A 27,216-nucleotide genomic window follows, 5' to 3' on the forward strand; every position below is an offset into this window, starting at 1 on the left:
CGCGATGGGCGACGCAAATCTGCCGCGGCACGGCGCTGCTCGCTTCCCGCACTTTTTTCAAATTGGTGCCCAACTTCGCCGCCAGCATTTATTCAAAAAAATAAACATTCTTCTCACACACTCTCCACAATTTTCTTCATGCGTTGCACGTCTCTCGCGTAGGTTCTACAGCAGCCGCCTATAATTTTCGCGCCTAGCGAAATCCACTCCGGTACGTAGTTCTCCAGAGGTCTGCACACTTCCTTGCCCGTCCAGCCGTCTTTCACGGTGTAAGTCTCGCCAGAGTTGGGATACACCACCAGTGGAATTTTCTGCGCTTCTGGGTAGCCAGCGTTCACCGCCTTGAAGAGTGGCGTCACGATCCTGGGATTGACGCAATTTGTGCCAATGGCCAGAATATTGCTTGACTCCTTGGCCTTGGCCCACAAATCTCTGCAGGTTTCAGCAAAGTTCTCCCCATGGGCGATTGTCTCCTCGTCCTTGCACTGAAACGACAGCCAGTACTTCACATCTGGGTACTCCTCAGCCATGATCTCCAGCAGAGCCTCCGCTTCCAGGCGACAAGGGATCGTCTCAATGGCAAATCCATCCACTCCGGCCTCCACAACAGCCTCAATTCGCACGCGATGCCACTTCTTGATTGTCTCTGCATCCACAGCGTCCGCGTACTCACCAGTATACTCAGAGCCATCGTGCAAATGAGCTCCGTAGGGCCCAATTGACGCCAAGATCCAAGGAACCTCCTTGGGCAACTGAACAGCATCAGCGAGAAACTTATTCCTCGCCAAGTGCGCCAAGCGAACAGTAGACTTAATCAGCTCCACGCTCTGCTCCTCATCCAATTCCAGGTGCTCCATGAAACCCTCCACACTCGCCTGATAAGTGTTCGTGATGATGGCATCGGCTCCAGCTATACAAAATGCAAGAATATCATTCCAGCTTCTGTTCCTCTTCATTTGCATAAATGATCGGGAATGAAAATCATTTTCAGATTGAAATTATAAAATAGAAATTGTATGTAAAGTATAATTCTGTTTTTTTTCATGTGTTTTGCGTTACATCGTGATACTATGTGTTTTTGATGAATGTTTTGAATAAATATTTTCTACGTCAGCATGAAAAATGTGCACTTGATGAAAAGCATTGATAAATTGCAGGAAAACGAAATTTTGATAAGCCTGGATTTTCTCTCTCATATCTCTCAAACTCAACTCTCGTGAAGAGTGATAAAAAAGCAGAAAAAAATTGCATCATCTCGAGCGGATTTCGTTGGTGTCGTGGGAAAATATAAACAAACTATTTAAAGAAAATTCGCGCACGATTTTCACTCAGTCGCGAGAGACAAGTTTATGGCGGTCCGAGTGATAAGATCGTGGCTCACCTTGAAGGAAGTCCAGGTGTGTCTTGACGATGGCCGAGGGATTCGTGGAGTTGAATCTCGCACTCCACAGCGGATCGCCGTCCACACTGTGGCCCACATGAACAGTGAGCTGAGTGGCGAAGCCGCCGTCAATCACCATCAGTTGATTTAGCACCATTCTAGCGCACGTTCGGGGCGAGGAAAAGCGCGAGTGAAGCTGCTGGATGGAAGTGGTTTTGGCTTTATCGCAATGGAAACTGTATTAATGTGAGTTTATTAATACCAACGAAGCACGAGAGTGACTACCTTGAACTATATGTTGCGTCCAACAGAGACAAAGCGAAGCCCACGGATGGATTCAAGAAGTTACACGGATTTCAGCCTTTTCACAAGACTCTTTTGCAATTGAGCGTTGGCCGATTGAAGATCGCACGACTAAAATTTTATTCAATTTTACTTTCAGAGAAAAGCTCTCGAGCGTGCTCAGCTGGCCGAAGTCTCAGCGCTGACTGATACGATAATTCAATTGGACGCCTCTCACTGAGTCTCCCCACGCTCCTCGCCAGGCCTAATCAGTTGGCGGCAATTGTCTCGCGACAGAGTCAAGGGTCTCCCGTAGTCGTCTGATATCATCCGCGTAGTTCCTGCAACAGCCGCCTACGTATCGCACACCCAGGCCAATCCACTCCTGGACACGACTCTCCAGAGGCTGCTGAGCTCGGTCGCAAATCCACTTCCTGTAACAAAGCATCGGACTTGAAACCCTCACATCTTCTCACACATGCCATCATCGCTTACTTCTCCACCACGTCGTACGTCTCCCCGGAATTGGGATAAGCAATCAGTGGAATTCGATCCTCTTCCTGGTTGAGACCTGAGAAGAGCGGCGTGACTCTGTCCGGGTGGGTGCAATTCACTCCAATAGCCAAGAAATTCTTGCTCAAAACACCATCTTCTTTCACCTTCTTCCAGATTCTCCGCACAGCTTCCTGGTAATTCTCCCCAGCTGCCGTCTCTGAGTCGCTTCGACATTGGAAAGAGAGCCAGAACTTGACATCCGGGAAGTCTTCTCGCATCAGATTCAACAGGATTTCTCCTTCTACAGCACTCGGCAGCGTCTCAATAGCCAAGGCATCGACTCCAGCCTCGATGATTACTGATATGCGCTTCTTGTGCCACTCTCGAATCACTGAGGGACTCGTGGAGACCACATAACTGCCCGTATATTCCGACCCGTCAGCCAGACACGCGCCATATGGGCCGATTGAGCCAAAAACCTGAGGAACAGAGCCTTTCTCAGATGTCCTCGCAAACTCATCTCTGGCCTCCTTCGCAAACCCCACAGTGTCCTGAATCAGGCTGATAGCCGCCTCCTCAGACAATCCCAGATGTTTCATGTAGTTCCCAATTGACGCCTGGTACGTATTCGTCCGGATTAGCTCGGCGCCTGCCTCAAGAAAGTCTCTGTGGACTTTCTTCACAGCCTCCGGATCTGTTGCATTGAATCTGGCACTCCAGAGCGGATCACCATCCACACGATCCCCAACGTGTTGCGTCAGCTGCGTGGCGAAGCCTCCGTCAATCACAGTTGCCAGTCTTCCCATCGTGAAGTGGTCCCAAATCTGCGGAAAAAGAGATAAAAGTGGAGTGCCAATTTTAGGGCAGTATTGCATCAAGCTTCCTAAATGTGAGTAAAGCCAAAGAACGCTCAATTACCTCCGCTTGAGCTAATGACCTCAGGATCACACAATAAGCAGAATGTTATCTAAAAGCCGGTTGTTTGGTAAGTTGTGCTTCTTTTACTTCAGTACTCACAAGTGTTGTATTTACTTGCAAAATGCGGCGCTAAATATGGTGGTGAATGGGCGAGGCTTTTGAGTGGGTGGAGTTTACAGAACAAGTTTTATTGCCCCAACAAATAACAATCAAAAATATCCTCCCAAAACATCCCACAAGCTTTTCAAACGACCCCTGTTTCTGTACTGATAAGGTGTTGACGACAGCAAATTCATGAAATGCGGAGATATTTTTGGAACTCATCACTCGCGTCCAAGGTTGAGTGCATCACGGAAACGCGTTCTATTGTCGAATGCAATTGCGACAAAAAGTGGAATTTCTTGTCACCAAAACATTGAAATTTTCCACTCGAAATTCAACCTGAAAAACCACCCAAAACCCTTAAATGACAATAAATTATACTCACCAACAGTTGATTTCTCTGCTGCAATGGAGTATCAATCGAACTAATCGCGGAATATTGTTATCTCACGTCTCACAGAGATTACAAAAAAATTGTTTTGCCGTGGAACGCGAAGATTCACGTGCGCTTCAGATGTCGCCGGGATCGCAAAGAAGGGGTGGCATTTTGTATTTCAAATTTAATAACTATCTCATCTCATATGTTCAGCTAGGAAACACATTAGAAATAATTAGAGATAAAATTTGATTAAATAAATACTCATATATGAATTGTAGCTTCACATAGTAACAATATTTTCCATATAAAGTGCATTAGTGTGGGAAGAGATTCATGTTTCTCTCCTCTTATCTTCCATGTCGGTTACTTTCCTATTTATTTACAAAATACATTTTCGGTTCTCTGAATTTTCTTGCATGCTCTTCTCTCTCTACAATTTTTCTTTTTCATATCATAAATACATTGTATATAATTTGTTATCATGTTTCTGTTTAACCTTGCAATGCAACGAAAGGAATGTTATTGACCTTCTTTCTCTTCTTTCGCGAAACAAACTTTTTTTTTGATCTTTCTTCCCTCCTCAAACAAATTATGTGGTACGATCAATAAATATTTCTTGTGATAACTTTGGTACGTTAAACGAAATTGCATTCAACTAGATTGACTGGATTAAAGTAACTCTCTCAGCTCTGAAGTGCATTGAAGCCTATTCTTGAGTGGTTGTACTTGAGCTATGACAAAAATCTACTGAAGAAAATACATATCTTTTCAGCTAATACACTTATTCCTACTAACGTATCTCTCACAATTGCTTAAGAAGCCTTTTAAGATCGTCCACTTGCCTTGGAATGATTTCTATTTGATATTTTTCCACGCTTTTTTGTCCAGAAAATATCACAAAAATTAATTGAGCTTTCTTTCTGCACAGGGTGACTCTGTCCAATGTTGTAAAATGTCCAAAATCTTGTGTCTTTCAGTCTTTCGAACAAAAGTAAGCAAACATTAGTTCTTGAGCAATGCATATAATACTTGGTATCCTTGCAACTTCAATCTCTTGAAATCTTGATATCCGAGACACCAACCAGCTATTTTCGTTGTCTTATTGTTCTTCTCTCTGTTTTGTATATAGTTAAGGCATATTTCTTTTCTTTCAAAGTTCATGTAGTAAAGCAAAAATATGTAGAATCTGTAAGGCAAATGTCCTTTTCATCAAGTCTTTCTCTTTATTTTGGCGTTTCCCTCGATTTTGGACACTTTTTTCCATTGGATTTCAGACGATTTAGCAAAGACAGTACTTGAGAACAGTTTAGCGAAGAGCCACCCTGGTCTTTGAGATGGAAGAAGTTTGAGCTGGGCTTCACTAGGAGATTTCCTGGTAGTTCCAAGAGGCTCTTTTTCAAGAAAATGGATGAGGTCGCCTCTTAAGTGAGCCGAATTTCTTCTCCGCTTCCAGGATCATCTTCTCATTCCGCACCACCTCAAATGGGGTGCACTTGGCCGCGCCCTCTATCTCCTGGTCGGATGGAAAGTCCTCAAAACTCATGTTACTGAAGCCACTCTTCACACCACGCTTCAGGCTCTGGTAGTTGAAGGCTGAAGAGCCCTCATCGGCTAGAGATGCCTTCTTGGAAGTCTCCTTGTTCTTCTTAATCTTCTCCGTGGATTTGGCCTTAGTTTTGTCCTTCAGATACGGGAATTTGCTGCTCTTCTTCTCACTCTTACTTTTCGCCATCCCCGTCTCCAGTTCGCATTCCTCCAGATTCTGACCGTCGTCGCTTGAGAACTTGACGTACTCATTGTCCGCAATGGGCAGCATCGTGTCCATCATCTTGGGTGGCGGAAAGGAGTCCACAGGACGGGATGGGAAGCGCTGAACAGGATCAGCTCTCGTGACGACAACATTATTAACCGTGACCAGAGAACTGGGTTGGTTATTGTTCGCCTCGATGTGCACCACCGATTTCAGGGATTCCGGAAAGGGTTCCGACCCGAACAAGTCCTTTTTCGGCACTTGCGGAGCTTCCTGGACAGGTGGAGCACTGTTCAGCACCGTCACGACACCATAATTGGAGACACTCTGGATGGCAGCAGTGCCAGGATTGAAAGACACCTCATTGAACTGATCCAGAGCCTTGAGCGGTGTGGATGTAATCATTTTTGTCTTCATGGGCGCATTTAGTCGCAGAAAATCATCTTCCGGGATGGTTTCAGACGGAGTGTACTTGGGAAAGAGGTTCCTTTTCGTGGGAAGTTTGCTCTTCAGTGGCAATTTGAAGGGCGCCATGGCGAAGACGTCCTCTTCATCGGCTGTTTTCTCAGCTTCTGCCACTTCAGGAGACGCTTCATCCACATTCTCGGAGTCATAGTCCAGTTCATCATCCAGAAGGAGTGGCTTGTCACCGTACTTATGGATATTATCGTCCTCCTCCTCCGGAGGAGACAACTGATCAGCTTCGGGATGAAGTTCCCTGCGTTTCTTCACAATTTTCCTCCTTGCCGACACAACTCTGCTCACATCGTCTTCATGCGTCGTGACACTCTCGCATTCAGCGTGATAAGCGCTCGAGCCACACGTCTTGATACTCTCACTAATGGCGTCATCCAGACCGCGAATGCGATTCCTCACATCTGGAGCGATTTTCGTCTCAAACTCATCAATCATATCATCTCTCAGATCGCTTGCCGACCCAATGGAGTCCTTGTCGTCATCCTCCCCATCACCAGTCCTTCCCACATCCGTTTCCTTCGCCCCAGCCTCCTTCCCTTTCACCTTCTTTGCCCCCTTGAGCTTCCGCACAATCGGCACCTTCCCCAAGTGACTTTTGTCGACCTTTTGGTACACATTCACTAGCTTCTCCTGGATATTCCCCGCCACAATCTGCTTGAAGCTGATCCTCTTCACCGACTCGCCGCCGGCGAATTCCGTGTCGCTGTCGTCGGACGTGACATAGTTGGACTTGAGCTTTTCATACTTAGTTCTGTCCTGCAGTGGTGTGCGATTGAAGGACTTGTCCGTCTCCCCATTGTCGCTCTCCTCATCGCCATTCTCGTCCCTCCGGAGGCTCGCCTCCTCTTCCGTGTCCAGCAGCGACGCCCTGATCTCACTCGGGGACGCCTGCACATCCGACTGGAGCGTCCATCGCTTGGCTCGGGCTGAAACAAAGTGATTCTTATGCATTAGAAATCAAATTATAGTGCCATCGTGTTAGGGATGCCAGGTGCCGTTCGTTGGGCGGATTTCTTTTATCTGCATCCCGACTATCCCGAGTAGATTAAGAGAGGCAGATTAGTGAGGAGACTATGGTGATAGTCGAGGACTCCTGGCATCCCCACTGGAAAATTCTAACACACAACCCAAAGCGAAGTTGCACTTTTGCCTAATACGACGAACAAATCTACATTGCACACAAAAACTGATCAAGGGGTTAGTCAAGTAAAACCGGGATTAAAGGGGGGTTAACGAGAGTTAGAACACAAATTCCTCCTGCTGACATGAGAAAAAAGATGCTTCTCATTTCAACAGAAAACATATTTTATTAGGAAGATAATTTCTCTGTGTCGATCACCAAAAAGGGAGAAAAACCATCACCAGAACTAATCACTCTTATAAACTAAACTGTCTGTGATAATCCTTGCATGTTTTTTTTTCAATTCAATCACAATTTTATTATATATGCAATATTTATAATAGTTTCCTCTCCTCATTCATCAGTAATAATCATAATAAGATATCATCTTTCTGATATTTACACAAGAAGAATAACATTATAGTCTCTCCTCAGCGTAGGACTTGATGCTTTGTTACTGCTCTGAAGATTTATATCATTTAAACATTAACTGCAAATAGATTTTCTCTCCTTCCGCTCCTCCTTTGCACTGTGATGCTGCTATTAATGCCTGATTGTGATGTGAGTTTATATGAACCTTGGCGCAAAAATATCTCATCTCTATTTCTTCAAAACTATCTGTCTTTATATTTTTTATTCTCCTGCACAATCTTTCTTTTTTTTCTTTTAGGTATCAGTGTTGTTAAATAGTTCCATATCATCATCTTCTCCTCCCTAAAGTATTGTCGTCTGTTCCTCATCCCAAAGACGCAAAATATTATATAGCTACAAATCAAAATACTTTGTACACATGCAATGAAAAAAAAATCCTTACACTATTAATAAATCGTCTCTAGTAACTTGATCACGTTGCTGGATCGTCAAAGAGAAGCCCAAATATCATCGAAAGGACTCTAAGAATTGCTTCAAAGTTAATCTCTAGCCTTAATACCACACACCACCCCACAAAATATCATTTCACCCGCCCTCCTCTGCTCTGACCTCTTCTCGAGTCTCTCAACAAGCATCCACACAATCACACAGGAAGAGCAGGAGCACAAGTTTCATACATTTGACCGCATGGATTTCTTCCATCCCAAATATCAACACTGACTTCTCTCTGAGAATTTATCAGGCAGCTCAGGAAGCTTTTAGCCTCAATATCATTTAACTTAATGGTTCAAAACTATAACTATAACGCGTTATATTCGATCAATCCAAGGGATTCCAAGATTATTGGCTTTCAATGTCAGCAATGCACGAAACACACTCCCGTTCATCCTGTGCACATTCACACCCACCCACCAAATGCGCCTGTTCTTCCCTTTTCTCCTCTCCGTGAGCATGATATGTGCAGAAAATGCAGACACACAAGGTGTATCCCAAACCAAAATGCCACCGCAAATCCATCCCAAAATCCCACAAATGGCCATGAATGCAGAGGTAAACCCAATATCTGATCACTCAAATGTTACTTTTGTGACTTTGGTGTGACTAGCATTTCAAGTATTAATTCAAAATTACATTTAATAACTTTACAATTAGTCCATAATAATCATTAATCCACTGTTCATTTAACCATTAACGGTGAGTGCCTCTAATCGCTCTCCCCCACAGTGTCTACATCAATTGGTTGCTCTGAAGGAGGCAGAAAGACAAAGTATTAATCAGAGATATTGTGTGGTGGTGTTTTCTGTTAGCGCATTTCACATTATAGCCTCTCTCTCTCAATCTCGCTGTGTGGCCATAACACAATTCATGTACACTACATTTCTCTCTCTGGCTCTCATCCTCGGTTTTTGCAAAGTGTGTCTTTTTCTGTGTGTGAAATGTTCATGCTTTACCTCCAGATTTCTTCGTGCTGGCCGCCACTGCCTTCGCCTTCTCCCTCAGCGCCACGGGCAAGCTAAACGGCGCCGATCCGAAGGGATCATCATCCATGCCGCCCTTCTCCTCGCTCTCCACCCTGCTGATCGCGCCCGAGCCACTTGAAGCCACCGTCACTGGGTTGTTCTGCCCGGGAGGCGTCTTCACCTGATTGTTGAGACCTGCAGTACAAGTCATCATTGTAAATCACACTCAAAATCAGCCCCCTTCCCACCCTATTCGTCAAACTACTCACTACTCTGGCTGCCCTGATGACGAATCTTATCAAACTCCGCCCCGAAGATGTGATCTTCGCTCATTTGACTGAAGGAGTCCTCAAAGGGATTCCACGCGGCCATATTCTTCACAATCTTCTCACTCCCCACTTGCTTCACCTTCTCCGTGATTGGCGATGAGAGGTTCAAATCAGTTGGATGCTGTTTAGTCGTTGTCGTCGCGACATTTGCAGTGAAATGCATATTTTGCTCAGAAGAAAAGTTCACACCAACTGTCGCTATTGGGGACGTTGAGTCCTGACGATTCTTGCCCGATGTATCGAATGGAGCGAGAAACTGAGATGTTTCACTGGCATAAACCCTAAAAATATGTGCAATTTAGTAAAAACAGAACCGAGAAAGTAAGACTTTTCCAGTAGTTTTATAGCATATTAGTGATAAAGAAGAAATACACAAAGGACTTATCGCTGTCCGCCGCATGTTTGCTTGTCTCAATTGCCCTTATCTATGCTGTGAATATTTCATCACTCTCAGCAATACTCCTCTTCATTTGCTTCATTTCCTATTTATCATTCCAGCTATAGCCGATGTCGCGATTTTTTCTGCCTCTCGCGTGGAAGTTTCCCCAAACCACAAATTGCCCATCTGCTGACTCAACTTGTCTAGAGACAGATAAAAAAACATACTCACTTGTTGAAGGCTGACGTGTCACTCATGTTGCGACGATGACCAACTTTGGGAGTGACTAGCATCTGTGGTGGTTTCGTTGGGGTGCCGACCAGGGGTCCCATCACGTCCTGCGACGTCGTGGGGAGACTCTCGCAGCTGGCGCCTGCCGTGGGCGGCGGCCCGGCGCTCTCTCCGCCCGATTCCCTGAACGGGTCCGGATAATTGGTTTGGAACAGGCTATCTAGGTGCTCAGCCTTGGCGCCCTTGCCGCCCGTGTTGCTCCTCGGCACGGCCACCTCGTCGTTCTGCGGAAAAGCCGCGCTGAATTGAGCCGTGAAGGCCTCATTGGGGGCCTCAGTGGTGGGCACAGGCGACGACAAGGTGTTCCGGGGTGAAGGACTCGGTGGCAAGGCGATGGGAAGTTGTCCAGGTGCAGCAGCATGAGAGGCACTGGCTTTAGGCCGTTGTCGCGGCGCCACACTCGTTCCACTCTCCGGCACCAGCACAGAGGTTGACTTTGGTGTCTTCGGGGCTCCCTGGACGGCTGCACTTCTCTTCTGATCCGCCTCAAATTGCGGCTCCGGGAGACTGTCCAAAGACGGCGCTGGCAGTTTCTGCAAGAGTCATCAGAGATACTTAAGCAAAATTACACTCGAGCGCACATTGAGGATACTCACATGAAGATTCTGCACCGGATTTTCCCTGCCGGCCAGACCAAATGCAATCTGACTGACTTGGTAGATATTGGGACGCTTCTCCATATCCGGCTCCAGCATGTACCGGATGAGCCTGTGCAGCCCGCGCGAATACTTCGAGTTGTCCGGAATGACAAAGTTCCCACTCTGGATGGCGAGCGTGCTCTCGCCAAAGGGCAGCGTGAAGAAGCACATCTTGTAGAGACAACAGCCCAGCGCCCAGATGTCCGCTTTGGTCGTTATGTTCCTCCCTGTATAGAGATCCACCATCTCGGGCGCGCGATACGACAGCGTGGTGTACTTCTTGATCTCCTCCTCCACCGCCGTCACGCCCTGCACATTGGGATTGAGGATCTTGGCCGTGGCCGAGCCGAAGTCGCACAGCACGTAGCTCCCACTGTCGCTGAGCAGAATGTTCTCCACCTTGATATCTCTGTGAATGATTGGCGTCTGGCAGTGATGCAGTCGCGACACCGCCTCACAAATATCACAGAATATCTGCAGCACCTCGGGCTCGGTGAAGCCACTCTGGAGGCGGGCGTTCATCATCGCCAGCATGTGGTTCTTGCAGAAGGGCATGAGCAACAGAACCTCGTACACACCATTGCCAGTGTGGCTGATACTCGAATCGATGTACCCAATGATATTCTTGTGGCCATTCAAGTTGCTCTGCACAGAAAGAAGGTCGATTTGATTAGAAAAGATAGATGAATTGAGACGCGCTTCTCGCCTCAAGGAGACCGAAATCCTTGAACGCAACTCACACATGCTTAATTGGTGTAAACAACCATTTCATAAATTAAATCGATAAGTCACTCTCTGCAGAAATTACGTTCATGAATTTTATCTAACATTGTTTCATTAAAATTTCATTGGATAAAACCACAAATACGCGCTGAGCCTAACCTCGCGAATGCTCTTAAAGCATATTTCAAAGATGAATTATTAGAAAAGTCTCGTTTTAAACTGTGTTTCATCACCCATATTGGAAACCGTCTTAATCAGAAGATACAAAACAACAAAACCAAAACATACGACAGTGCGTGATGAAGCCAACGATAGAGCTCAATGAATATCAGCCATCTAATAGCATTTAAGAGCACTCGCTGAAGTCTATTACGTGAGTTTGAGACATAAACAACCACTGCTTGACCTCGCTAGCTTCTGAAAACATCTTCACAGCTCGTCTGCAATTCTTGGAAGCTCTCCGGAAGGTCTAGTCAGTGGTGTTCTTCAGAGATTTGCCTTCGGGGCGGCGTGATAGCCCCAGGCGAGACTCTATCAGCTTTATTGGAGCCGATGATGCGACTCAGATATCGAGAGAGCAGAGAAAGAGGCGGAAAAAGCACTCACAGCTATTTGGATTTCTCGTTTCGCCACATTGAGGTCATAGTCATTGTTGACATACATTCGCTTCAATGCGTATCGCGCAGACCCATTGTTGGACTTCACCAAGAAGACCATCGCGAAGCCACCTGGAAAGGAAGGCGGAAGGACATGAGATTGGATCCTGACTATTGATTTTTCCGCGTCCCTCTTACCCTCCGCCAGGATGTCTTCCACGGTGACCGTGGAGCGCCCCACGGTGAAGGCCTTGCCGATGTAGTTGCTGGACTCCCTGTTGGTGACACTCTCCAGTTTCTCATTCTTCTCGAATTTGGAGAAGATTTTCTTCATGTCTCCGGACTGTGAGGTTTCCTCTGGTGACAATTTTCAAGGGCACACGCCACTGATGTCTCCGCGTGGCTCCTCCCGTGGGCCCCACGCGCTCGCGGCAGCTGGCAGGATGTGACGCAACCGACGGAGCAGTGTGGTATCTGCATCCGCCCCAAATTCGCCCCCTTTCTCGCACTCTGGGGCAGCTTCGTGGGAGCGCTGCCTGGTCGCGTCGCAAATCACGCTTTTGCACTTCACCTCCGCGCTATCACACGCACATTTCACTTCACGCGGCGTTAGGGTGGGCTCGGGTGGAGAAGCCTCGTGCGAAAACTCTCATCCAGTGGACTTTTCCTGGGGAATTTTCACTTTTCAACCAACACTTCCTGGCCGAATCGCACTTTTTTCATGACATGACGTGCCTTCTTCGGAAATTTCCGGAATGTCAGCGTCACCGGCATGCCAGTGCATGGCGGCTCGCTTGCAAGTCTGGCGGGCTTTTCCTCCTCTTTCTCATACCCAGAAATACAAGTCTAATTTCCATAGAGTTTAGGGCTCTACATTGCCCAAATGTTTAATGTTCTCTCCTCCCTGCCATACATGTCATATTGAGAATGATTGTACTATCCTACAAAGGAGCTCTCCTGCTGCGACGCTGTGACTCCGTGTGTCTGGAAAACTCCCTGGAAAATCGGCCTCAATTGGCTCTCCTCTTGATAGACACCTTCCCCTGACTCAGATGAGATGTGTTGATCTTGAATTTACTGCCAGCATCCGTCAGCTTCTTCACGCAGATCTGAAAAATCCTCAGAATTATAGCTTTTGATGCGGAAAATAAACCAACATCCACTTACCGTGTCATTCCCGATGGCTGAGATTGTGGCTGGGAACCTGTGGAAGTCTTTCCCCTCGACGAACACCGGCTGGCCGCGATGAAACCACCGGCGTTCATAGAGGAGCTTCCCATCCTCAATCTTCGCCTCGACAACTGGCGGAGTCTCGTGATGCGATGCAGGAATCGCGGCAGGACTCGTGGGGATGCCATTATTGGGCAGAGACGGTGGCCTCATTGGTGTCATCGCCTTGCCACGACTGATCAACTTCAAATCGTTCTCCACATCCTTTTCGTCCAGCAATAGCACAAGTTGACCATTTGTGGGCTTCCGGCGCTTCTCCACCACGGGAATAGGCTCGTTGGGCCTCCTTCGCAGCTTCCTCGTAACTGTAGGCTTCACCTCCATCGAGTCACTGGTAAGTTCCATGCTGTTGTGCTCAGATTCAATCATCTTCCGCCTGTCCTCGAAGTCTGTGAGGAGATTCTCCTTGAGATCTGTCTTCTTCTCCTCGAACTCCTTCACCGCCGCCTTCTTCTCCAGGATGTAGTCTCTCTCCACGCACTCCACCAGGTAGTCCCGATAAATCTCATTGAGGCGGAGGCGCTCTTTGTACTGATACTCGAGCTTCTTCACGCGCCTCACCAGTTCCGCGTGTGAGCCGTTCTTCAGCTCCTCCAGCTGCTTCTTAAGATTCGACAGCTTGTCTTGGTACATCCTGCGGAGAAATAGACAGCTTAGCGTGAGCCCCAAATGCCCAAATTCGTCCCTCCCGGACGCCCACTTACTGCTCCTTGATTTCCACGGGTTCATCCTGGTTCCGCTGGTGTGGGGCTAGATCTGTCTCACTGGCCTCCTCAGTGTCTAGAAAATTGCGGAAATATTGGCCCAGATGGGTGGAAATTGGGGGAAAAGTGCCAGAGAATGTATCACCTTCTTCACTGTCATTCTCCTGGTCAATGAAATCATACGACGGATCGTATTCGTACTCAAAGTCCTCGTTGGTGTTTGCAGAGTAGTAGGGGGAGTTCTGGTAGGACATTTTCCTCGGGAAAATTGTACTTGCACCTCCGGGAAACACTGATTATTCTTCGAAGGTTGCGAGTAAACACACGCACTTTATGGCCGCCCTCTCAATGCCCTGTAACGCGCTCTCGTCATATGGCGCAGTAGAGAAGTCCCAGATTGCGTCTCTGGACAATTCCGCTCCCACATTTTATTTTTCATGATAAATAGGTGTTGTGTTTAAGAATAAAGCAACTGAAGAATTCTTCAGCTAATAAACTCAGGTATTTAAAGATATTCAACGCGATTTCGCCTATTTAACCAAATTTTTGCGAATTGAATTCCGCAATCACCACAGACACTCTGGCGGACAGTCAGAGGACGCCATGTGTATGGGGCATCGCGCTCGGCGGCCATGTTGGAACCGCTGCGACTCACACTTCTCCATGTTGACACACTACGTTGGAAGAGGAGTCGCGCGAAAAATCCCCGTGCCGTGATTTCGTGGACAGAATCACACCTTTTCCGTGCCAATCACACCCAGAGTATGCACCGTGCATAGACGGACGTGCAGTGATGGTTTGTGAGTGAAGTTTCGTCCGTGGCAGTGCGTGGAAAGCCGTGGTGAAAATCGCTGGTGAGCGCAGAGAAATCGCCTGAAACAAAAATGGCCCTACAAGGTTATTGAACGATGTTAATTTCTTTGTCTCGCCCGCCACTCACGCTGCCTCGTGCATGCATTGGCGTCCCAGAGGCGCGTGAGTGGCGCGCAATTTGGCAGTCAAGGGGTGGAATTCACGTGGAAATTCGTACCCTCGACCACGAGGGTGTGATTTTTCGCCACACATTTTTTCCTTGCATCATCCTCTCTCTCGCTCTCCAATGGCGTGGATTTCTCGGAGTGTGCGCCGAGCAGTGCTGTGCGGCGGCATCGGAGAGCGATTTTTTTTCTCATCTGCGAACGTCTCAAGGCAACTGCAATTTATCTCTTTGGTCTTTTTGCGTCTCTGTCGCGTCAGCGGTGGCGACATGGCAAAAAGTGGCCCAATATTGGCGCTCAATCGGCACCTATTTATAGGCGGGTGAGAGGGTGGGATTTTGCGCTGCACTTTGGCGCCCTTTTTCACGGCTCGCCCTCGAGACCGTGAGCGAGAGGGAGCCAGTGCGCCCTCGCAGAAATACTACCGTTTCTCTCGCGTCGTCTCCCTCTCGCCAGGGCACTTCCACTTGCACTCCGTCCCGCTTCCTCGCCAATTTTCCATATATTCACACACAGTGCGCGCGCCACCTTGTGCGTGACGGTGTGAGTGAGCGCGAGGAGTAGGGATGGCCCAGCTGTGAAACTTTCGTAGTGTTGGCTTGAAATATTTCACGATGATTTCGGGATTGAATTATTACAACTTCAATTAATTTTTCCGACATTCATACAGTTACTGCATTAAGTTAATCAAGAACCTTGTTAGAAATTAATGGCTTGTTGATAGATAAAGCAGGGGAAAATTACTGTGGAAATGTTTGTCAGCTGTTGTTCGGAATAGGTAAAACCTTCCCTGTGTCTCAAAAGTTTTAAAATGTAGATAATAATAAAAAATAACGTATTTTATTCACTGACATCTTCTGAGTATTTTCAAATTTTCCTGAAACATTTCACTGCGGAAAAATTTCACGAAATATCACGTCCATGGCGTAGTGAGGGGAATTCTCATTGGCTCACTGCGATTTCTCATACGTCAGTCCTACTTTCTCCTCGACTCGATGACACTTTGCACAAATGGAAGTGCTTTTAGTTTAGAATTCTTTTCCATTTAATTAATCCACTAAAATAGTCGCGTGCACTAACAGGAAACACTTGTCGTCGTGTTGGAGTCGACATTGATGTTTCCATGAGTGGAAAAAGTGTGTGAAAGTGTGAAAAAGGTGGGTTTTTCGATAGTTTCCTTGAGGTTCTTTTTTTTGCTTGTTCAGTTGGTCGGTCGAATGTGAAAAAAGTGGGGTGGAAAATGTGTGTTTGAAAGGGGGGCATTTTCCAGGACTGCTTTGCACTTTTTCCCGTGTTCGGGGGATCTGAGGGTGTGGGCAAAAGGTGGGCAGTTGTGTGTGATTTTCTGCAAAAGTGTGTCCAAGGAAAAATTGTGAAACAATCGACAGAGGCGCGAGAGTGAGAGAAAAAGTCTTTACATAATTCCAATTTGATATTCTTCCGTATGTTTCTGGGTGTGTTTGTGCGACACATGAGTGTGTGTGCGTGTGTGTGTGCTTCGAATGGCTCCGACGAGTGCGTTTCGGAAGGAAAATCGGAATTCCAGAGACCTCCAAAGGTCACACTTGGTCTCCATTGATTATTTTCACTGATTCCGAGTGCCTTCTTATCGCCCTGGAGGCGCTCTTTCCTGGGCTCCCGCCGCCAAGAGGGGTTCTGCCTCTCGCTCGTGCCCCGCTGCCATTATCGATTTTCTCCCAGAGACTCTCTCTCTCGCTGCTCGGGAGCAATATGGCTGGGGCTGTGCACAGGGGGCCGAGACGAGTGATAAGAGGAGGAACAATGGCACAGAAACTCCACCATACGGATTCCGTTAGTCACACACTGGCCAGATGACTAAGAGGCTCGATGAAATTCCACTGAGAGCTTCTGGGTAACAGAGAGAGAGTCTCGCCATGGCCGGAGAAATGCGACATGGAAGAGTCGAGAAGCGTGAAAATCACATGATTGCTTCTTGGGAGAGTTTCAATTGTTGTTTCCCAGAATTTTCCCTCTTTCCTGCAGTGCTGATTTGATCGAAAATTAGGTCGAGAGAATACAGTGAAATCTTGCAAACGTGGAATGACTTCTCGGATTTCTCACATTTCTCATGATGGTGAAATTCAAACTCAACGGCGCGTCGGTGGAGTAAATCCAGCGCGTCCCAAGGGTGGTTCCTCTCCCTCGCTGGTTTTTCCTCAATGGACTCGACACGATAGCGTAGAATTTTTCTGCTCACTTTTTCACAACTGGCGTGAAGTGCGCAAGATCACGCGAAGCGCGCAATAAAGCGTCAAATTGTGAACAGTTTTCGCAGACTTTTCGATTGTCTGGCTCGTGAGGGGAGGAAAAGGCGAACAAGGGGATATTATCATGTGATTGAGGCATGAAGAAGCGCGATTGCGCTTCTATTTCTCCCGATTTTTCCACATTGTCGCGACGATTTGTGGCGTTTTGTGATTTTGAGAAGGAGATTATGCTTAATGTTTAGAGCTGCACATGCTTTGTCTGCCACAAAAGGGAGGCACAATGGAGTTTGTTGTTGATCATATGGGGATCTCAAGATGAGTGGGAAACATGTTTCCATGCGCTGAGATGAAAATGAAGCTCACTCAGCCTCCAGCAAAGTCCTCGGGCGGAGGTGCAAGCTGATTAATTGAGTTATGTGGCTGCGAAAAAAGTAACTAACGTGCTCAGTGATGCAATTCACAATGCACGCCTTCAATAAACAACTGGCCGTCAGTGTGTTAGCGAGAGGGTGGCAATTTCTGTTGATTGCACAGAGTGAGAGAAAGAGAGAATCTGCTGATTGTGTTCCGTTGGCACGAGAAGGAAATTAATAATTGATTTATCTGTTTTTCTCAATGGCCACACAGTGAAATTAAGCGCTTTTTTAAGTGATTTGTTGTGCAGTGCAAATATTGCAGCGAGTGTGAGGGGAAAATCTTTGGATTTCGCTGTGGGAATTGACTTAAGCGAATTCTTAGAATATTTCTATGTCTCCAACGGTATCTCCCGGTGAGCTGGTCTAACGCGTATAGTAATTAGAGACGAGTGGGGCCATTTTGGTTAGCAATTTAGAGATATTCATTTTATGACTGTCCTAAAGAGTGCAATGAACTGCTCGATGACCCTTGACTTCCTTAAGAGGCAAAGACAAGCCAAATAAAACACAATTGTTCCAATATTAACTTCCATTTGGAGAAGCACAAGTGTAAAAACTGTCCATGTTGACTCCGAGCTGCTGTATAGCAAATTTTTCTCAAATTTAGACGCTCAGGAGAGCCAGACAGAGAAGAAAAGCAACAATATTTTGATAAAATATGTAGAACAAAGACAGAGGGAGAGAGAGAGACTGGCGCGCGAGGTCTTTGTCTCCATTTGGACTGTGTTCGTCTCTCTGTTTGTGTTAATTTTAGTGTGGGAACTGAAAAAAAGGCGCACTAAGAGCCCCACGATGTATCCTCATGTTTCCAGACGTCTGGTCAATGTGGCGTTGTCCTCTAATGTGGCGTTTACTTTTCTGTCTCTCTTGCAGATAGCCACAAATTAACAACAATGGACCCAAATCAATAAGGCAACCAATAATCGAAACTCTCCCCCTCAAAGCCAGCCGAAACCAAACACACACTCTCTACGTAAAAATGGACTAAGAATCGTCAATCAAATTTAACAAAAATACCAAACTCAACCGGAATCCGTTTATTTCTCTCGTAAAGAAAAGCAAAAAAATAAATTCATTAAGGAACGTCTATTGAAAAATTCTTCAAACAGAAGAAGAAGTAGAAAAAGTAAAATTTGCCTGAGATTCCTTCTGCATTGAGTCATCTGCCTCGAGTGAGACATTATCATTATCAGTTTTTTCGGAACTGCGAAGAGGACAACATTTCTGCACAGTCAACAGTCATTTGGACAACGTGAAGCGCAACGGACGTGAAGTTGTTGTCTGGCAGTACGTTATTGAGGACATTTGAGAAGCACTAGCGAAAAATGACTTGGAAGATGTTGAGAGAATTCTTGAGGATGATGGACTTGTGTGAATTTGTGCAAGATGAGTAGACTGGAGTGGCTGGAGGGTGTGACCAACAGTGGGGGTTGTCTGGACGTCGCCATTCGCCACCTTCTGCGCCCACCCAGCGCGTCTGGCCAGGAGATTCAGCGTGTGCTGGCGTGGAAGTTGTCTCAGCACCACACTGACTCATCCGTGTGGCAATTTGGGAAGATCACGACACGTGAATGACATTCTATTCAGTAATTAAGGTGACTTGCTCTTTCTTCTTTAAACTAATCTTGCTACTCCTCGCGTGTGCGTTTTTTTTCTTGTCTTTTGTGTATAGCTGCGAAGTGGGGTACTCACTGTCTCTCTTCTTAACGCAGGAATGAAGTATCCCCAGCTTGTGTCTGCTCGTGCGGTTAACGCAATATCCGATTGGCTCATATCGCGACTGGAGGATTTGGGTGTTGATGCACCAGTTGTCTATTCTCGCTTGCTCCTATCGCTGCTTCATACGCCATTGCAAGTGAATGCCTTGGATTTGGCCGAAATTCCCCAGCTCAAGGTGAGACAATAACTATAATTGTAAGCCCTCTTCTTCCCAGTGACCCCAATTATTAATTGCTGACTTTCCACTGCTACGTGTTGATTTCCTAATTCACAGCCACATTCGTCTTTCCGCGTGCTTTTTTTGCATTGTGGCAATGTGAGCTTTATCAGTTATATTAATGTTGTTTTCGTGGGGTTTCGTGGTGATTTTTATCGCTTTTCATTATTATTGCTATTCATGTTTTTCCCTCGAAGGAAAGCTCAACATGTGTGTGTTGGTAATGAATAATTCACTGTGAGTTCACTGAAGAAAAAAGGAGGCTAAAGAAAATGATAAGTTGAATATGTAATCAATATTTGAAGAGAAAGTGAGTTTATGATTAGCTTTTAAAGTTTTGAGCATTCTGGGAAAACATCCAGAGGCAATTCTTATCATTATGAGTGGTCATTTTGGCTCTTCAATGCCTTATGGGTTTCTGGGAAGATTGAAAAGTAATTACCAGTTATTGTAATGGTAGAAAATTGTAAAATAATGATTATATGTCACATGCAGAGAAAAAAAAAGAATGTTGAAGACAAACAAAAGAGAGAGAGAGAAAGAAAGAAAGAGAGGCTATAAAATGTGGCGAGTAAATTTTTAATGAGTTTTTGCTTTTCCAGGGATGGTTGGCTCGAAAGAATCGTCGTCTAACGCCATCCGATGCAGAAGCACTGAAGAAGTTTGCCGCCGTTGAAAGCTTAATGGAGGTCGCTTCGTCTGATCAACAGGTAAGTTTTGCAGTTTTGTGCTTCTCTTTGCTCGTCTCTGTCTGTATTTTAATATGCAAAACTGTATTTTTGGGATTTTCCACGCGAAGCAGAAATCAAATGTTGAGGATTTGGTGAATGAACTGTGCCAGAGACTGCGTGAGATTGAGAATCAAAATTCATCGGACTACGAAGAGGGTGTTGAGATGGAGGCGAAGAAGGTGAATGAGTCGACAACAAAGGAGGATCCAACCAAGAGATACTATCGGGCTTTTCCCGCTCTCAATCGCCAGTGTGGCGATGGGGCTGAGGATGCTGCAACGATGTCGTCGTCGCTGACATGGCCGAACGAAGTGGGCAGGAGTGGCGATGCTGACGGTCAGGAGGGTGGCGAGATGGGCAGTGATGCTGTGCGGATGAGCGCGGGTGCGAATGCAGGGGTGAAACGCAAAACAAAGAGGCGACGCAATAATGGTGAGACAATCTGACAAGACTTTTATCATCCGTCTGCAACGATAAGAGTTCAATGATTTGGTCATTAATATAATTTTTCTGTCACTTTTTCAGGACTTGGCAAGGGCAAATCATCGTCATTTACGCGACGTACATCGACTGGTGGCAGTGCGAAGGCATCACTGTGGGACACGGATTTCTCGGGACACTGGGAAATGGGTCATGACATGATACGTGACTTCATCATCAAGCAGAATAATCGGAATAGGAGCATTTCTGAGAGTGATGCCAGCAAATTTGTCAAGATAAATGACTTCATGCAGTCGCCAGATCAGAAGCCGCGGTGCGATGGTGAGAGGAAGATGGAGCAGGTGTTGCAGGAGTGCTCAGATGAGGCTTTCAAATTGCCACATGGTGTCACGGTGAATGAGGAGCAGACGCTTCTTATCAAGAATATGCTGCAATCGTCCCAAGCGGGGCAGTTCAGGAAGGAGTCAATGGTGAACTTCGAGACTGGTGTGGATGATGAAGAGCGCACGGATATGTCGCCCTTCTTTGCCTCTTTCGACACCAATACCCTCCTGTTTGGCAGCAATATGATCCGCGATGAGGGATACGCCACACCGGACACACTCACATCCACGTCAGAGGTGGACAGCACTTCGGCACCGCCGCGGCGTCTCTATGAGCGCGAAGTGTCCAATGAGTCACTGAACAGCTGTATTCAGGCACCAATAACGACGACGACCAAGAGTGATGACGACAACATTGCACAGTTCGAGGCGAAGTTCAACAAAAGCATGGAGGCACTTTGGGACAACGCGACCACTCACGAGGAGAGCAACACGAACTCCTTCTGGCACAACTACTATCGTCATCACTATGACGAGGATGCGTCGGCTAAGGTGGCAAGTGAGTGTGGCGATTCTGGGTGGCCGACAAAGATTCCTTCGCTCACGGACATGATGGAGGCAAAGAAGAACAGCACCACTGATCTCAACTCCATCTGGGCAGCTCCAGAATCATCGTCGTCCTCCCAAATCGCGCCACCGACTGACAATGCTTGGCCTCTGAGGTATCTCGATAACGGGAAGAGAGACACACTGTCAAAGGTGAGTTAATGCCTTTAAAATTGATTTCTCAATGCAACTTTGACACTTACACCGTTTTGTTTTGCAGTTTGTCCCTGAGCCTGATATGAGCGTGATGGGATATCCGCTGAGTGACTTTATAGGTCTGAGCAAGTGGTCAGATCAGCCGTTCGCGTGCGATGAGGAGACTCGTCGCGTTGATCAGCTGTACGAGGGGTGCAAATCACTGCCGATCACTTATGCCAACTACTCGCAGGTCTTTACGGCGCCCGAGCCGCCTGAGGATGAGGATGCGAAGGTGACACTGATGAATCACTCAATGGACAGTTGCTTTGCGGTGGTGAAGAAGTCCCACCGGACGCCGCAGTTTCGTGGGCAGCAGGGAAAGTTCAAGGGTTTCATCGGCAGCACAAGCACGTCCACAGTGATTGGGGACAACGAGAACCTCCTCACGTCTGATCGCACGCACTTTCGACCCATCAAGCAGACGTTTGTGGATGGGTTCATTTTCGATATTCCCTGCACGCCTGACAATATAAGGTATGAGAGAACCGACACGGGATCGATGTACTTCGATTCTGAGCGGTATATGGAATACCTGGCGAAGGAGATGGCGGACGAGGGTGATGATGGCGAGGTGGAGGAGAGGAAGAATGAAAACTTCACCCTTAAATTCTGCGTGAGGCAAATCGAAAAGTGCTGCCAGACGGAGGAGCGTCTGCTTTGTCTCAGTGCTAAGATGTATAGTGAGCCGGTGGGTTTTGGGGCGCGCTATCAGGACACTGAGGAGGATTCAGATGTGGACATGATGCCGGATGTGTTCACCAGGGCGCAGATGTTTCGCTTTGAGGATGGTGGTGAGAATTGTGATGATCTGGATTTGTTCAGGGCGTCGAGTTTCCACTACCAACCGCCCAACACGTGTTTCGGCGGTGAGTGTCTGGATCTGGACAATTGGACAATGGCAGAGATGAAGAAGAACTGCGTGGACAACAACAACAGCCACACGCTCTGGGGACACTGCACGACATGCAATAACAGCACCATGTCGCTGCCGGCAAACCGCATGCTGAGAGATGAGCTGTACGCAGACGGCGAGGAGATTCTCTCGGATTTGCGCTACATGCAGGATCTCTATATTGGTGAGGCGGATGAGGAGTCTGAGTGGGAGGAGAACGATGATGATGCTGCGTTTGCTGTCAAGTGCCCGGACGATCCGGCCAAGAATATCTACTACAATGTGAACAAGCTCATCTCGGACCTCCTGCGCCCGGAAACGGTGAAGACGCTGACTCAAGTATTGGGTGAGCAGAATCAGAAGACCATCATGGAGGGCATAATGTCGGAAAAGGTCCCTCAGGAGGCCAGGCACGATGTCCGTGAGCGCTGGATGGCCAAGCCGACCATGTGGAGTGAGTGGAAGGAGAGTCAGGCGATGGATCGCGATGAGATCTCCTACAACATCTCCGATGATCATCTCAGGTGTCTCATGGACACACGGGCTGATGGTCAGAAGGCGCGTCCGGACAGGAAGCGTCGTCACTCGGCCTCACAGAATCTCCCTGAGGACTTTCGCAGCAAATTCCACGGCAATGCTATGCTGAAGGAGTCCTGGGACAACTTCGAGCATCATCCGGCACCGGGGAAGTTCATCGGCAGATCTGCCCTCTTCAATCGTGTCACCATGGTTTCCCGCCCACTCACCCGATAAATCCACCCCGACAGCCCCCCGAAATGTCCTTCAGTGTCCCCAAGAATCCTCCATAGGAAGCCCGCCCGCCAAGACGAATGACCAACCGCCTGACCAGGAATGTGAGCCAATATCCGTTGTTTAACCGCCGCGAAAAGGAGTTTTTTTTCATGTTAAATCAAAGTTGTTTGTGTTTTGGAAGGAATTTGTTGGCATATCTGGGCAAAAATAATGCCCGGAGAAGGAGATTTTCAAAGATGGAACTAATTTCCCCCTAGAATTATTCAGTTTTAAGGGCAGAGAGTGAGAGAAAATGTAATTAAATAGATGTAAATTCATTTTAATTAATCCGAGACACACACAAACGCATAGTTTTAAAAGTTAAAGTGGAAAAAATGAAGGAATTCAAAATTATCGTAATCCACCAAGAGAAATCATTACAATAGGCATCCGTTGTCAGACAGTTCATTAAGATAAATTTGTTGGTTGTTTCTATTTTATTACATTTTCACCTGGTGAGAGTCTTTTAGTTCAATTTCGCGTGAATGAAGTTGAGTCATTTATATAAATATATATAAAATAGAAACAAATCGCGACAATGTAAATTTTCACAGCGACAGATGTAATTTCAACAGTGTCGTTGCAAAATTTAGTGAAATTCCTTTTAATTCGATGTACTTTTTCGGGTACCAAAAGAAACTTTGTGAAAATTGACATTGTCGCTTTGGAGAAGACCGAGAAAATGGTAGTTGAAAAGCATAAAAAAAGAACTCATATTAGTTAATATTTTCCAACACACAATCCGATATAAAATCATTTGTTTATGCATTGTTAGAATCACAACACGAAAAAACACACTGAAATTTTCTTGATCTTCGCGTAAGTTTTAAATAAAAGAAGTAAGAAGACAAGAAGTTTGAATGTATAAAGAGAGAGAAAAAATGTGAAATTACATGTAAATTAACACACGACACGCTCTTTTTGTCATCAATTCAGAGTATTTCTTGTGAAAACGCCCAATTTGTACTCTGAGATGATTTGCAAAAAGTGGGAAACACATAATTTTACTATTAATTATAGTATTTAGGAGATGAGGGAGTTCAGGAGAGGACAAATCTTCAAATATCCGTAGATTTGTTCGGCGATTTGGTGGACGAATCTTCAGACAGTCGAAGATTTGTCTCTGGAAGGAAGAAGGAAGGTGTATTTTTGATGAGATGAAACAAAGAAGGAAAATACTAGGAATAGTATGAAACCATTTAAAGGAATACCTTTTAGACAGCTATAAATGATAAATATTCAATAATTTAAGTCTTATCACGAAAACATTTATTCCAGCTGTCGTAAATTTATAATTACCCTCCAAACAATTTTTATTTTCCGTCAGACAGAACACATGAATATTCCGTGTATTTTAGAAAGAGAGATTTTCTTTATCAGCAAAAGTGCGAAGGAAGTTAAAGCGAAAAACAACATCTTTTATAACTGATAAATATGAAGATGAATATAAAATGCCTTACAGATGATTCAACAAGATGTTATAGAACACGTTGCATTCTTGAGAAAATGTTCGTAAAATGCACAATTTCCCGAAGTTTTATGGTGAAAAAATGGGAATTTGTGAAGTTATTTTGAAAATTATTTTAGCAAAATATCGCGGTAATTTGCAGAATGTGCGGTATTCAGCAGCAATAAATATAGGCTTTTTGAGAAAATTCACAACAATTCACATACTATTTTCATTTATCGTTTCCCTTTAATCTCAAAAAACAATTTTGTAAATATATAGTGCTTGCGAATTTGGAGGTTATGTCGAAGTATTTGAATGAATTTCCACGCACTGGGAGAAATTTTCCAACATTTTCCCAATCATACCTTATCTAAATACTTGAAAATGTTAAAAATTTTAATTTATCTTTTTCTTTTTTGATTTCTTAGTTTAATTGTCTTTGAAATACTCTTAATCTGATTTGGTTTAGTATTGAATTATCCTGGAAGTGTGGAAATTCCTTCGACATTCGTTAAGTGAATGACGAGAAGCTCATTAAACTGCCAAAATGGCAGAGTTGAAGTGAAAATTTGAATGAGAGGAGAATATAAAATACATAAATAATCACTTGTTGTATAAAGAATGAGAGGAGACAAAAAAATTCACACTCGAATTCATTCTGAAAAGTCCTCTTTGTTGATGAAGTCTCTGCAAGCGGAGGGTTTAAAATTCGTCAACGAGCAGGACTTTTCTGCAGCGAAGGAGTGTCAAATCGAGAGGGGAGAAAGCTGTAAAAAGAAAATACACAAGTAGTTATAGGTTTGTGTGTTGTCCGAGAAAAATACAATTAAATTACGATGAACGAAAGGAGAAAAACAATTCGGAGGAACGGAAAACTGAAAATATGACAAAATCTGTCCTGTTTACCAGTTTTTCCTTTCTCTGGGTGTAAAAAAAAAATTAGAGAGAATAAATGCTTGGTTCTGTGAAATATGGAAAAGGAATATTTTGCAAAATTGAACAAAGTTATTCCGCAGAACATATAAAAGGAAAAAGATCATTAAAAAAGCCTCTGTATTGAAAAAAAGTGGAAATCCTTATAAAAAAAATGAAGCACGATAGAAATTCACCTTTATTTAATTGAAATGGATGTAATTTAAAGAAAGTTTATGAAGATCAAATGTTATTTTCAGATTTTGAAAGGATTAATTTGCTGAGTCAAGAAGAGATAAGGAAACTCAGAAGGTTGTCGTGCCTTGAAAGCTGGAGAAGAAGATCATGTGAGAGTGGAAATATTTTGAATGGTGAATTGATGAAAGGAGGAAAATTTCAGTTAATTAAAGGAGATGATATTAAAAAAGGAAAAAGAACCATTTACCAAAAAGTATCTAATTTATACACAAATTGCAACACATTGAAAGATGAGAAATAGTCAAATTATTATTTAATGGAGACGAGAAGAAATATTAACAAAGAGATGAGAAATAGTCTAATTTTCCGTAAGAAAATCCAATAATTTTTTATGAATCAACATCCAGAGTTTATTTCCAAGAAAATCCATGAAGAACATGAAAAAAGTTGATTTGATTCATAAAAAATGCGCATAGTTTTGTCGGATGGATATGTCACAGGACGAGCTGACCTGTAGACTCATTTTTTGCTGGGTTTTCTGTTTGGGGCGCCGAGCCGGGCTCTTTTCTGGGGAGAATTGAGATGCTTTGCAGAGATGGAATAAAGGAAAAACTATGCAGAAACTCGTGTTTGTCAATCCATTTAATCTCCGGCTTATCTGCGCTTTCTCTCGCTGGCCTTTTTGGTCCTTTTCGGGCCCTTCACGAAGCACCAATCGACAGAGATGATCTGCCCCAAGATTTCGGCACCGTTGAGGGCCTCCTTGGCTGCGAGAGCTTGCTTGAAGGTCTCATACTCCACCAAAGCGTATCCCTTGAGAAATCCCGTGCGACGATCGAGATTCAGGTGAATGTTCTTGATGTCTCCGTATTCGATGAACTTCTCCTGAATATCATCCTCCTGCGCCTCCTCGTGAATCGACGTGACGAAGAGGATCCAACCCTCGACAGCTACAATATATAATAATTAGCTTTCGGTGCCCAGAAGTGTCCTGAAAGCACAGGAAACTCACATCTCTGTGGTCCCGGATCCAACTCATCATCATCCTCTATCCGGACGCTTTCATAATCATGAATTGGCTGTCGCGAAGAACTCTCATTGCCAAATCCACGTCCCTTCCGCTTCCGTGCCTTCTCCTTGAGCCGCACAATTCCCTCTGGAGCCCCAAAAAGCACATTCAAGAAAGAAAAACAATCACATTGAGGTTGGAATTCTTAAGAATCGAATAATTGCAAACTCACGGTCTCCATCATCGTCCTCGAAGTCCTCAGCGTTGTCAATGTCCAGCACATCAGCCATGATGAGAGCTTTCCCAGATTTTTCACTTGCAAATAGGAGAATTAAGGGATTTTCACAATTTGCCCGTGTTTGTTGTGCGGCTGACTGACGCTCTCTGTCGACTACAGCGCCACATGTGACTGGGATGTAAAACTCAGTGCTTTCAAATTTATCCGCTCTATAATTATCTGAAAATATTTTCATTACAAATA

The 27,216-nt window shown here is 45.3% G+C and overlaps 5 protein-coding genes across 11 annotated transcripts; 1 reads left to right on the forward strand and 4 right to left on the reverse strand.

Moving 5' to 3' along the window:
- Positions 1-34: 34 nt before the first annotated feature.
- Positions 35-12,393, reverse strand: LOC132262196 (uncharacterized). 2 transcript variants are annotated; one of them, XM_059761379.1, is made up of 9 exons: positions 11,891-12,393; positions 11,703-11,824; positions 10,332-11,018; positions 9,676-10,268; positions 9,006-9,346; positions 8,756-8,931; positions 6,515-6,519; positions 1,382-1,539; positions 35-910 (listed from the first exon to the last, which is right to left on the reverse strand). In XM_059761379.1, the coding sequence occupies exons 1-9, from the start codon at positions 12,024-12,026 to the stop codon at positions 114-116; spliced, it is 3,015 nt and encodes a 1,004-aa protein (XP_059617362.1). In that variant the 5' UTR covers positions 12,027-12,393; the 3' UTR covers positions 35-113. The 2 variants fall into 2 exon arrangements, with proteins under 2 accessions (XP_059617362.1, XP_059617361.1); XM_059761378.1 differs by lacking the exons at positions 35-910; positions 1,382-1,539 and having other exon boundaries at positions 4,947-6,710; positions 8,728-8,931.
- On the reverse strand, positions 1,766-3,677 carry LOC132262201 (uncharacterized). Of its 2 annotated transcripts, none has more exons than XM_059761385.1 (3): positions 3,564-3,677; positions 2,159-2,982; positions 1,766-2,097 (listed from the first exon to the last, which is right to left on the reverse strand). In XM_059761385.1, the coding sequence occupies exons 2-3, from the start codon at positions 2,962-2,964 to the stop codon at positions 1,929-1,931; spliced, it is 975 nt and encodes a 324-aa protein (XP_059617368.1). In that variant the 5' UTR covers positions 2,965-2,982; positions 3,564-3,677; the 3' UTR covers positions 1,766-1,928. The 2 variants fall into 2 exon arrangements, with proteins under 2 accessions (XP_059617368.1, XP_059617369.1); XM_059761386.1 differs by lacking the exon at positions 3,564-3,677 and adding an exon at positions 3,077-3,181.
- Positions 12,394-12,542: 149 nt separating the features above from the next.
- Positions 12,543-13,993, reverse strand: LOC132263520 (sin3 histone deacetylase corepressor complex component SDS3). Of its 2 annotated transcripts, XM_059763314.1 has the most exons (4): positions 13,772-13,993; positions 13,627-13,702; positions 12,860-13,556; positions 12,543-12,801 (listed from the first exon to the last, which is right to left on the reverse strand). In XM_059763314.1, the coding sequence occupies exons 1-4, from the start codon at positions 13,878-13,880 to the stop codon at positions 12,703-12,705; spliced, it is 981 nt and encodes a 326-aa protein (XP_059619297.1). In that variant the 5' UTR covers positions 13,881-13,993; the 3' UTR covers positions 12,543-12,702. The 2 variants fall into 2 exon arrangements, with proteins under 2 accessions (XP_059619297.1, XP_059619296.1); XM_059763313.1 differs by having other exon boundaries at positions 13,627-13,993.
- Positions 13,994-14,287: 294 nt separating this feature from the next.
- On the forward strand, positions 14,288-25,955 carry LOC132263513 (uncharacterized). Of its 4 annotated transcripts, none has more exons than XM_059763298.1 (7): positions 14,288-14,523; positions 18,121-18,842; positions 18,960-19,141; positions 19,786-19,893; positions 19,983-20,346; positions 20,440-21,437; positions 21,505-25,955. In XM_059763298.1, exons 3-7 carry the CDS (start codon positions 18,962-18,964, stop codon positions 23,125-23,127), a joined length of 3,273 nt encoding a protein of 1,090 aa, XP_059619281.1. In that variant the 5' UTR covers positions 14,288-14,523; positions 18,121-18,842; positions 18,960-18,961; the 3' UTR covers positions 23,128-25,955. The 4 variants fall into 4 exon arrangements, with proteins under 4 accessions (XP_059619281.1, XP_059619283.1, XP_059619284.1 ...); XM_059763300.1 differs by having other exon boundaries at positions 14,288-14,480; XM_059763301.1 differs by having other exon boundaries at positions 14,289-14,523; positions 19,986-20,346.
- LOC132263521 (RNA-binding protein 8A) lies at positions 25,544-27,208 on the reverse strand. The gene is made up of 3 exons (XM_059763315.1): positions 26,968-27,208; positions 26,739-26,882; positions 25,544-26,676 (listed from the first exon to the last, which is right to left on the reverse strand). Exons 1-3 carry the CDS (start codon positions 27,206-27,208, stop codon positions 26,381-26,383), a joined length of 681 nt encoding a protein of 226 aa, XP_059619298.1. The 3' UTR covers positions 25,544-26,380.
- Positions 27,209-27,216: the final 8 nt, after the last annotated feature.

The sequence above is a fragment of the Phlebotomus argentipes genome, unplaced genomic scaffold, assembly GCF_947086385.1.
Source record: "Phlebotomus argentipes unplaced genomic scaffold, Phlebotomus argentipes genome assembly contig_15, whole genome shotgun sequence".
NCBI classification, from domain to species: domain Eukaryota; kingdom Metazoa; phylum Arthropoda; class Insecta; order Diptera; family Psychodidae; genus Phlebotomus; species Phlebotomus argentipes.